General features: G+C 45.0%; 1 protein-coding gene across 1 annotated transcript in view; it reads left to right on the plus strand.

Annotated features, from left to right (window-relative positions):
- Window positions 1-12,331, plus strand: part of LOC110499115 (vesicle-fusing ATPase) — a 49,793-nt gene that overhangs the window by 18,433 nt on the left and 19,029 nt on the right. Inside the window, exons 5-9 of the mRNA XM_036955956.1 lie at window positions 2,214-2,380; window positions 2,768-2,875; window positions 3,171-3,246; window positions 7,452-7,607; window positions 11,370-11,569. Coding sequence (XP_036811851.1) covers window positions 2,214-2,380; window positions 2,768-2,875; window positions 3,171-3,246; window positions 7,452-7,607; window positions 11,370-11,569 — 707 coding nt within the window. The remainder of the gene's footprint in view (window positions 1-2,213; window positions 2,381-2,767; window positions 2,876-3,170; window positions 3,247-7,451; window positions 7,608-11,369; window positions 11,570-12,331) is intronic.

A 12,331-nucleotide genomic window follows, 5' to 3' on the forward strand; every position in this document is an offset into this window, starting at 1 on the left:
AGTGGTTAGAGCATTGGGCCAGTAAATTAAAGGTTGCTAGATCAAATCCCGAACTGACAAGGTAAAAATCTGTCGTTCTGCCGCTGAACATGGCCGTTAACCCACTGTTCCTAGGCCGTCATTGTAAATAGGAATTTGTTCTGGCTAGAAAAAATAAATGGCTAGCTATGGTCTGTATCTTCAATAAAAGCTTTGTTTTGACAATAAAACCCCAACATCTCTCTAGCAAAAACTCTAACTTAATCATGTTTCACTCTAAAGGTTATAGAGGTATTTCCCCTTTGCCAGACAAATGCCAATTATCCCATGGTCCTTTGCTGCAGTGATAGAGGTTCAAATGCCACCCCCAGCCTGTTGATTTGGATTTATAGGTTGTTTCTCAACACCCATGCTACCGTGCACGCAAATTGGAGCATGGGAGGGTATGTATGAGTTAAATTCAAGTTTTGCGAAACGGAGCATTGAGGGCACTTCTCGGATGTACGTATTTTGAATGGAGTAGCCAAGGATATAGAGTTTCTGTATCTCAATTGGCCCAGGTAAAACATTTGGAAATCGGGGCATGAACTCCAAGGTGTCGAAAGTGTTCCACAGGGATGCTGGCCCATGTTGACGCCAATGCTTCCCACTTGACACAACTGTGTGAAACAGGGCTAGCCGCCCTGTGGAACACTTTCGACACCTTGTAGAGTCCATGCCCCGATGAATTAAGGCTGTTCTGTGGGAAAAAAGGGGGTGCAACTCAATATTCGGGAAGTGTTCCTACTGTTTTGTACACTCAGTGTAAGCGTGACACAAATAACCACTGTAGTGTGCGTAGTCTGTTAGCCACGAACAATTAGCAGCTAGCTACCCACAAAGAATGTATATCTACCTTGCACAACATTTAGTTTTAGGTCATTTTTACCAAGCTGGCTAGCTAGATCATTACGATTCACATATAGTTAGCTGACAATTATGATGGAAAACCTTTTGCTTTGTGGATAACTTGTTTAGTCTCTAATGTTGCAATTGTCCACGCTGGAAGAAGGTTCAGTGAATGGGGAGGTGCAGTGTGAGGTAATACAGTAGGGGCGAGTGTTTTATGCGTTCTCCACCCTCTCGTCCTCACAAGAACGTACTCAAGAGAACGTCTTCTGAGAATGCAATCCGAACATGTGTGTGGAGCACGGTAGTATACATATTGAGAAACACCCATAGTTTCAGGAGGAGGGGGTTGGTCTGGCCACCTATATAGATGTGATCTATGTGGACGCAGTGAGGGGGTGGTGGAGGGGAAGTGATTGATCTAGCACATGGATCGCTTCAGAGATCGTGGTGGTCTTGAAGCTCAGCCAGGTTATCAAAGCCCTAGCCAGTGTACACCCATTGTCTGATAATATCTATAGCGACGATGCTTGCGGTAATAGCCTAAGTCCTATAGCTCTGCTTTACATCCTTCAGAACAGCTCTGCTCCGCGAAGCGCAGGAAGTATGAATGCTCTGACTTGAGCGTAGGCCGCATGGCAGTAAATGGTATACGGCCGCTGCGGATGAGGGATTGACCACGCAGAGCCTTTTTTTTTTTATCCTGGTGGTCCAGATCTGTTTAGAACTTTGGCCAACTCCTCTCTGTGTCCGTTCTTTGTCAAGCCAAACATGTATGGATGACAACAACACATGTAGTATGGGACCAGACTAGCTCTGCCTAGGATAACAACATAATATTAGTTGAAATATGCCCATCTGAAAGTGTTTATTAGCAAAGTGTCACTATGTAAAGACACCCTGATCTGGAATAGAGCTGGTAATTGGCTAATTTGCATAATTACGGTACTGCTTAGGTGGCTGTGAACAGATGTTGAAAGAACAGCTAGTTCCTTCATCAAATGCAGCCCTGTGTTGCAGACTGCGCTCTCTCAGGTGTGAGGTCCTGAACAACAGAGGCCTGTTTGAACTCGCTGTAACGTGTTAGTGTGCCGTTCACGTGGTCATTGCATTATTGAACCAAGTGATTCAATATGCAAAATCCATTAGAAAACAGTGATGCTAAAGGTGTTTGTCCTTGATTAGGTTGTTCATGGAATATGCTGCAAAGTGAATAGCACTATTGAGCAAGGTACTACAAATGAACACCGATCAGACTTTTGACATTGTACTTGAAAATGAAAACGGAGTGAAGGGGTGAAAAGCTACCGGGCTACTCTTCTGCTATCTGTTTCCTTTCCATGTAGTGACCAACTACAACTTTGACAAGTCCAAGCAGTGTGTGGGCACCATGATGGTGGAGATTGATTTCCTGCAGAAGAAGAGTGTGGACAGCAGCCAATACGACTCAGACAAGATGGCTGCAGAGTTCATCCAGCACTTCAACAGCCAGGCCTTCAGTGCGGGCCAGCAGGTACGGGAACTGTAGAACTATAGAAGGACGCTGGGGTGACAGGGTGGGGTTACTTGCGTACCTCTTAGAAGACTTTGGTGGTCTTGAGGCTCTTGGTAGAAGTTGCCCTTAGAAACCGATCTAGGATCAGCTTAACCATTGCAAAGTGGCAAAACTGACTGTGGATCATTAACATGGGCTGTCTTTGTCATACTCTTGGCTTTAGGTTGAGGGGTAGCATCGAGCGAACTTCTCCTCAAATGATTTAATAGCCCAAACATTTTTGTTGTGTTCTTAGATTGTGCCAAGTTGCCACGCTTTTGTATTTGTGTTCTGCATGCTGATGACGCCTTACGTTATTCTAACCTTCTAACATTGTCCACTCTTCCTCTTTCTTGATGTCTCTAGCTGGTGTTTAGTTTCTGTGACAAGCTGTTTGGCCTGCTGATAAAAGACATTGAAGCCATGGACCCAAGCATCCTCAAGGGAGAAGCAGGCTCTGGGAAGAAGCACAAGGTACCTAGAGCACCAATCAACCTACCTTAGGACCTCGATTATCACCAATAGATATACCATTTTATATATGATTAATACACTTTACATTACATAGTAATGTTCATACACTTGAACTAATCGTTGTTACAGTAATAATCTAGTTACACTAGCTATACAGTAGTTATAGTTTATATAACATGGTGAAGTCACACCCAAGGTGCTTGATGGTAACGTAAATTCTCGTGAAGAATGGGCACAATTCTCTGTCCACCATCTACTCACTCCTAACTGTCTTCTGTCTCTGTGGTCTATACAGATTGACATTGGCTTGTTGCTGGGAAACAGCCAGGTGGTTTTTGAGAAGGCCGAGAGCTCTTCTCTTACCCTCATTGGTAAGTGTCGTCCCTGGCTCGCTCCGATGCAGAAAACTGGCCATGTGTGACACTGTCTTGTATTACGTGACTACAGCACATCGATTTAGTCTCAATCCATTACAGTATGTGTAAATCAGGGTCATATATATCTGACAAGTTGATGTGCTCAAATCGTGTTCCTCAGCATAATACAATTTGAATTACTAAGGCTTGAGATTTGTGTAATTAACTAAAGTAGGTTTGCTTACAAGGCTAAACTAAGTGACATTCGGACTCAATATACAACACGCTAAACCACCCTGACTGACTTTATCCATTTGTGGCATGTGCTTGTTGTTACCCAATACCGCCACAAGGTGGCACCCTGTCCACAGTTTGTTGGCCTTTCATCTTGCTCTCAGAAGTTTTGAGTGATGACATTCTAGATGGCCCTAGAGAGGAAAGTGTATTTTTTTTTTTTTTTTCAATGTTAAGTACTTTTCTTTGTCATTGATGGAATATTTAGTTAAAACATTAAAAGCTTTACCCCGTTCCCCCGTCTATGAGCTAAGAGTTGCCACTAGTGCCAGGTTTCAAAGCAAATTGTATTTGTCACATGCGCCGAATTCAACAGGACCTTACCATGAAATGCTTACTTACAAGCCCTTAACCAACAATGCAGTTCAAGAAATAGAGTTCAGAATTGTTCTACTAAATAAAGTTGTAAAAATTAACACAAGAAAATGACATAACAATAACGACGCTATATACAGGGGGGTACCGGTACCGAGTCAATGTGCAGGTTAGTCAAGGTAATTTGTAAAGTGACTATGCATAGATAATAAGCGAGTAGCAGAATTGTAAAAACAAAGGGGGGGGGGGGGTGAATGTAAATAGTCCAGGTGGTCATTTTATTAATTGTTCAGCAGTCTTATGCCTTTGGGGTAGAAGCTGTTAAAGAGCCTTGTGGACCTAGACTTGGCTCTCCGTTACCGCTGGCCAGGCGGTAGAAGAAAGAACAGTCTATGACTTGGGTGACTAGAGTCTTTGACAATTTTTTGGGCCTTCCTCTTACACCGCCTAGTATATAGATCCTGGATGGCAGGAAGCTTGGCCCCAGTGATGTACTGGGCCGTACCCACTACCCTCTGTAGTGCCTAATGGTCAGATGCCGAGCAGTTGCCATACCAGGAAGTGATGCAACCGGTCAGGATGCTCTCAATGTTGCAGAACTTTTTGAGAATCTGGGGACCCATGGCAAATCTTTTCAGTCTCCTGAGGGGGGAAAAGGTGTTGTCGTGCCCTCTTCCCAACTGTCTTGGTGTGTTTAGACCATGCTAGTTCGTTGATGTGGACACCAAGGAACTTGAAACTCTCGATCTGCTCCACTGCATGTTAATGATGTTAATGGAGTCCTGTTCGGCCCTCTTTTTCTTATAGTCCACGATCAGCTCCTTATCTTGCTCACATTGAGGGAGAGGTTGTTGTCCTGGCACCACACTGCCAGGTCTCTGACCTCCTCCTTATTGGCTATCTCATTGTTGTCGGTGATCAGGCCTACCACTGTTGTCGTCAGAAAACGTAATGATGGTGTTGGAGCCGTGCTTGGCTACGCAGTCGTTGAACAGGGAGTACAGGAGGGGACTGAGCACGCACCCCTGAGGGGCCCCAGTGTTGAGGATCAGTGTGGCAGATGTTGTTGCCTACCCTTACCACCTGGGGGCGGCCCGTCGAAGTCCAGGATCCAGTTGCAGAGGGAGGTGTTTAGTCCCAGGGTCCTTAGCTTACTGATGAGCTTTGAGGGCACTTTGGTGTTGAACGCTGAGCTGTAGTCAATGAACAGCATTCTCACATAGGTGTTCCTTTTTTCCAGGTGGGAAAGGGCAGTGTGGAGTAAGAATGAGATTGCATCATCTGTGAATCTGTTGGGGCGGTATGCGAATTGGAGTGGGTCTAGGGTTTCCATCATGATGGTGTTGATGTGAGCCATGACCAACCTTTCAAAGCCCTTCATGGCTACTGAAGTGAGTGCTACGGGGTGTTAATCATTTAGGCAGGTCACCTTCGCTTTCTTGGCCACAGGGACTATGGTGGTCTGTTTGAAACATGTAGGTATTACAGACTCGGTCAGGGAGAGGAAAATGTCATTGAAGACACTTGCCAGTTGGTCCGTGGATGCTTTTGAGTACATGTCCTGGTAATCCGTCTGAGCCTTGACCAGCCTTTCAACTGTAATTGGCCTTGGATAAAAACATCTGCTAAATGCCATTTTATTATTATTATAATAATATATTACATTTTTCCCTCTATGTACAGTGCCTTCGGAAAGAATTCAAACCCCTTTCACATGTTACTTTACAGCCTTATTATAAAAGGGATTAAATAAATAAAAAATCCTCAGCAATCTACACACAATACCCCATAATGACAAAGTGAAAACAGGTTTTTAGAAATGCGGGTAGAGGAACAATGGTGGCCATCTTGATGCAAATGTGGACAGCAGACTGTCATAGGGAGAGATTGAATATGTCCGTAAACACTCCAGCCAGCTGGTCTGCACATGTAGTGTTTATTCTGAAAGTATTCAGACCCCTTCTCCTTTTCCACATTGTGTTACATTACTGCCTTATTCTAAAATCGATTTAACCAAAAAATTGTCCTCAATCTGCACAGAATACCCCATAACGACAAAGCGAAAACAGGTTTTCAGACATTTCTGCAAATGTATTAAAAAGAAAAACATACCTTATTTACATAAGTATTCAGACCCTTTGCTGTGAGACTTGAAATTGACCTAAGGGTGCATCCTGTTTCCATTGATCATCCTTGAGATGTTTGTACAACTTGATTGGAGTCCACCTGTGGTAAATTTAATTGATTTGGACATGATTTGGAAAGACACACACCTGTCTATTTAAAGTCCCATGGTTGACAGTGGATGTCAGCGCAAAAACCAAGTCATGTGGTCGAAGGAATTGTCCGTAGAGCTCCGAGACAGGATTGTGTTGAGGCACAGATCTGGGGAAGGGTTCCAAAAAATTTCTGCAGCATTAAAGGTCCCCAACAACACAGTGGCCTCCATCATAAATGGCAGAAGTTTGGAATCACCAAGACTTCCTAGAGCTGACTACCTGGCCAAACTGAGCAATCGGGGGAGAATGGCCTTGGTCAGGGAGGTGACCAAGAAACCGATGGTCACTCTGACAGAGCTCCAGAGTTCCTCTGTGGAGATGGGAGAACCTTCCAGAAGAACAACCATCTCGGCATTACTCCACCAATCAGGCCTTTCATGGTAGTGGCCAGACGGAAGCCACTCCTCAGTAAAAGGCACATGACAGCCTGCTTGGTTTGCCAAAAGGCACCTAATGGACTCCGACCATGAGAAACAAGATTCTCTGGTCTGATGAAAACAAGATTGAAATATATTTTTTACATTTAACCTTTATTTAACTAGCAAGTCAGCAAGTCAAACCCTCCCCTAATCCGGACGATGCTGGGCCAATTGTGCGTCGCCCTGTCTCCTGAATGCCAAGCGTCATGTCTGGAGGAAACCTGGCACCATCCCTATGGTGAAGCATGGTGGTGTTAGCATTATGCTGTGGGGATGTTTCTCAGCGGCAGGGACTGGGTGACTTGTCAGGATCGAGGCAAAGATGAATGGAGCAAAGTACAGAGAGATCCTGCTCCAGAGCGCTCAATACCTCAGACTAGGGCTAAGGGTCACCTTTCAACAGGACAACGACCCGAAGCACACAGCCAAGACAACGCAGCAGTGGCTTCAGGACAAGTCTCTGAATGTACTTGAGTGGCCCAGCCAGAGCCCGGACATTAACCCGATCTAACATCTCTGGTTTATACCTGAAAAATAGCTGTGCAGCAACACTCCCCATCCAACCTGACAGAGTTTGAGAAGAAAGGGAGAAACTCCCCAAATACAGGTGTGTCATACCCAAGAAGACTCCAGGCTGTAAATCACTGCCAAAGGTGTTTTGACAAAGTACTGAGTAAAGGGTCTGAATACTTATGTAAATGTGATATTTAAGTTTTTGAAATTAGTTAACATTCATAAAAATAAACTGTTTTTGCTTTGTCATTTTGGGGTTGTGTGGGTGTGGATTGATGAGTTGAAAAAACAATTTAAATCAATTTTAGAATAAGGCTGTAACAAAATGTGGAAAAAGTTTAGGGCCTGAATACTTCCAGAATGCACTGTATGTTTGTAACTGTGTCTGTGTCCCCTACAGGGAAGTCTAAGACCAGAGAGTCTCGCCAGTCTATCATCAACCCAGACTGGAACTTTGAGCGCATGGGCATCGGTGGCCTGGACAAAGAGTTCTCCGACATCTTCCGTAGGGCCTTCGCCTCCCGAGTCTTCCCTCCAGACATTGTGGAGCAGATGGGTGAGCTTTTTCTCTATCCTTCTCTCGGTCTCTGCCTCTCTTTTGCGTTCTCTCTTTCTCACTCTCTCTCTTTCTCTCGCTCTTTCACACGCACTCTTTCTTTCGCACTCTTCCTCTCTCTTGCTGTCTCTTTCTCTTCATCCATATTTCTTTCTCAACAGAAGTTTCTCTTTCTCGACTTTCACTCAATCCATCTTATTCACTCGTACTTTCACATGCCTGTTGTCTTACACACGTGTTATTTTCGCTCTCTTTCTAGTGCTTTCCTTCTCTCATTCTTTTTATAGCTCACACTATGTGTATTTGTCTCTCACCACATCCCAACGGTAACCACTTTTTGAGGTCCCAGGGAGCCTCTGTTCCAGCCTAGCGTTAGACAGACCGAACCATTCGCCACTGTGAGGGGGGGGGGCTGCCTGCCAAAACAAATCACTCAATCAGTCTCTGGAAGGAACACCATGACATGAATAAGCCTCTGTGTTCAAATGGCATTGATTCTCAGACCAGTACTGCACTTTGTGACAAACACGTCAGACTATTTTCGGGGAAAAGCCTCTAACAAATGGACCCAATGGGAATAATATTATTGGACTGACAATGTAGTAGTGTCAATCTTTTCTCTTTGTTTGACAATACTACTGCACCCTAGACTGAAACTAGTTATTGAAAAATAAATCGTTGTCTGACTCCCACGGTTAGGCCCAAGAGGTCTTCCATCATTGGACAGACAATGCAGTGTCCTCTCAGGATGCCGCTCTCAGTCGTCAGTGAGTGAGTTATGACACAGACACCCCCCCCCCCCCCCCCCCCCCAAAGCGTACACTCGTAAATAGTTGTTTGACATGTCTCGGATTACAATGCTGATTCCCATCGCTAAATGATGGCTCATAGTGAAAGCAAGTTAGGTGCTCTTCTGCACACACGCAAACACACACAAACTCTCTCACACTCACACACACACACACACAGAGCCCCAGTCCTATCCTCATGGCGTCCAGTTTGAGAGGAGCTGATACGTCGGGATTTTGGCAGCGAGGCCCTTTATCTACTTCCCCAGAGTCAGATGAACTCATGGATACCATTTTTATGTCTTTGTCCCTAGTATGTCGAAACTTAGTGGTGCAGTGCCTTAAGAAAGCAGTCATACCCTTTGACTTATTCCACATTTTGTTGTTACAGCCTGAATTCAAAATCAATTGATTGATTTTTCTCACCTATCCACACACAATACCCCATAATGACAAAGTGGACATGTTTGCAAATGTATTAAATGAAATTCAGAAATATCTCAGTTGAGTCTATACTTTGTAGAAGCAGCGATTTACAGCTTTGAGTCGCCATGGGTATGGCTCTATCAGCTTTGCACATCTGGTTTTGGGGATTTTCTCGCATTCTTCCTGGCAGACTTTTTCAGGCTGTGTTAAGTTATATGGGTAGTAGCGATGATCAGCAATCTTCAAGTCTTTCCACAGATTTTCAATAGGATTCAAATCTGAGCTTTGGCTGGGCCACTCAAGGACTTTCACGTTCTTGTTCTGAAGCCTTTCCAGCATTGCTTTGGATGTATGCTTGGGTCCATTGTCCTGTTGGAACGTAAATCTTCAACCCAATCTTAGGTCGTTTGCACTCTGAAGCAGGTTCTCTCAAAGGATTTGCCTGTCTTTGGCTCCATTCATTGTTTCCTCTATCCGTACCAGTCTCCCAGCCCTTGCTGCTGAAAAGCATCCCCATAGCATGATGCTGCCACTACTGCGCTTCAAGGTAGGGACAGTTTTCTACAAACATGGTACTCTGCATTAAGGCCAAAGAGTTACATTTTTGTCTCATCAGACCACAGAATCTTTTGCCTTATGCTCTGAGTCTTTCACATGCCTTTTTTTTCAAACTCCAGTCGTGCTGTCGTGCCTTTTTATCTCAGGAGTGACTTCCATCTGGCCACTCTCCCATAAAGCCGAGATTGGTAACGTGCTGTAGAGATCGTTGTCCTGGCAGGATCTCTCAACTCAGCCAAGAAACTCTGACAGAACTACAGAGTGGTCGTTGGTCACCTCCCTGACCAAGGTCCTTCTTGCCCGGTTGCTTAGATCGGTCGGGGAAAATGTGTTCCATTTTCCAATGATGGCGACCGCTGTGCTCTTGGAAACTTTCAACACTCTCTAGAAATTGTTTTATACCCTTCCCCAGATATATTCCACCTCACATTTCTATCTCGGAGATCTACGGACAGTTCCTTGGACTTCATGGTATATTTATTTAGTATTCAAGGCACACTTAAACCAGCATGGCTACAGCATTCTGCACCGATACGCCAACCCATCTGGTTTTCGCTTACTGGGAAGATCATTTGTTTTTTAACCGGACAATGACCCAAAAACACACCTCCAGGCTGTGTAAGGGCTATTTGACTAAGATAGAGAGTGATGACCTGGCCGCCACAATTAGGATGAGTTGGACTGCAGAGTGAAGGAAAAGCAGCCAACAAGTGCTCAGCATATGTAGGAACTCCTTCAAAACTGTTGGAAAAGCATTCCTCATGAAGCTGGTTGAGAGAATGCCAAGAGTGTGCAAAGCTGTCATCAAGGCAAAGGGTGGCTACTTTGAAGAATCTGAATTTAACATATTTTTTGCTTACTACATGATTCCATATGTGTTATTTCATAAAAGTGGTGTCCGCAAGTTCATCTGGCTCCGGGGAAGTAGATAAAGGGCTCCATGGCCAAAATCTTGAAGTATCTCTTTAAGTGGGACTTCTGGGTGCTACGGTGTGCAGGAGTTGGCCCCTGGCTGTGTACAGCTGGATGGTCTAATAAGATGGCGAGCCCTGATAGACGAGAGTCTAAAGGTGAGGGTGTAATTGGGGAGTGTCAGGGAGGGCAGGTGCTGATAGAGTTTTTTTTTTTTTTTTTTTTTTTTTTTTTTTTTTTTTACCTTTATTTAACCAGGCAAGTCAGTTAAGAACAAATTCTTATTTTCAATGACGGCCTGGGAACAGTGGGTTAACTGCCTGTTCAGGGGCAGAACGACAGATTTGTACCTTGTCAGCTCGGGGGTTTGAACTCGCAACCTTCCGGTTACTAGTCCAACACTCTAACCACTAGGCTACCCTGCCGGGGGGGGGGGGGGGGGGGGGGGTGTGGCCTCTCACTCCCTCCATGTCTCCCCACGTTCTCGCAAAGGTCGGGCAGACAGCAAGGGGTCACACACACAAACACACAAATACTGCAATGCTTTACCTGCAGCCCCTCCTCACTACCTCTGTCTTCCCTTCAGCAGGTCTAAATGGGAGGGCTGACGTTTATCTCTGGCCTCTCAATGAGTGTGGAGCAAATTTCACTGAACAGGTGCAATAAACAGGACCAACACAGTCTGGTTTTCAATCGAGACCCAAAACTGCTCTAAATTGGTTGGGTCCAATAACACAACTTCAGAGTCCACTTGTATTGAATCATAGCAGTAATTGCAGTAAATCTAGGCTTTTTCATCTTGTTTTTCCGCCTCATTTTCCCAAATTGAACCTGTGAAGTTTGAGTACCTTGGGGATTTTTCATACTCGGGTATCTATGTATGAATCAGAGATGAGATCAGACAATGACGTAAAGGCAAAAGTCACCTCATACAATGCATTGTAGATATAGCACATGGAAGTGTACTTAACGTAGAGTGCTACAGTGGCCTAAGGGCTTTTCTCACCAACTGATACGATCGTGACGCACGTAAACCATTCGATCTTCTAACATTTTTGACGGCATCCCTCCCCTGCAGGTTGTAAGCATGTGAAGGGCATCTTGTTGTTCGGGCCTCCTGGCTGCGGTAAGACTCTGATGGCCAGGCAGATTGGGAAGATGCTGAACGCCCGAGAGCCCAAGGTGGTCAACGGCCCCGAGATCCTCAACAAGTACGTGGGAGAGTCCGAGGCCAACATCAGGAAGCTGTTCGCCGACGCAGAGGACGAGCAAAAGAGGGTGAGAGGGACACGCAGGCATACTCTGTAACACGCATGAAAACTCTAAGAGACATGCGCACACACACACACACACACACCAGTAAATACACCCAGTACCTTCATTGCAATTACTCCTGTGGTTATCAAGCACAACATACATGATAACAAGTCAATGAAATAGATGTCAGACTAAAAGGATTCCTTACCCTGAGGCCAATATGCAGCCTACGCCACGAACCAAAGATAAGCATCACACAAATCCACACAGAGAAGCAAATTTCTTCTGGAGAAGATTGATTTGCCCTTTTTAAGGAGGCATATTAGTAATAATAACGGTGGTAAAGTCATTGGGTTTCTCCATACCGTGGGGGGGGGCAGTTGTATATTGAACACCCGTAGTGATGACGGTGTGACTGTGACGGCCTCACTCTTCACCACCTAATGAGGTTCTGGGTTATCTCGAACCCTCCCCTTGCCCAACCTCTCTCACCGAGCCCATAATAAGCCCAGCTCCTCACCTGCTTTAAATGCTACGTCTGGAGACTGACAGGGCCAGAGATGGACGGAAAAACCCCACTCTGCTCTCGCTATCTCTAGTTTTTGGTCACTCACTCACTTACTTTTCTCTGTTTGGGCAGACTCTTTCCCTCCATGCCATAGCAGAGGGAGGATGAAGAGACTTTGAAAGGTTTTTAGTTTTCACTCGGGTCACACCAAGGAGAATTTAGCCCAGAATAGCCATGGGTGTGAGGGGTTGACATTCTACACTGAACAAAAATAT

The sequence above is a fragment of the Oncorhynchus mykiss genome, chromosome 20 (assembly GCF_013265735.2).
Source record: "Oncorhynchus mykiss isolate Arlee chromosome 20, USDA_OmykA_1.1, whole genome shotgun sequence".
In the NCBI taxonomy this organism is placed as follows: domain Eukaryota; kingdom Metazoa; phylum Chordata; class Actinopteri; order Salmoniformes; family Salmonidae; genus Oncorhynchus; species Oncorhynchus mykiss.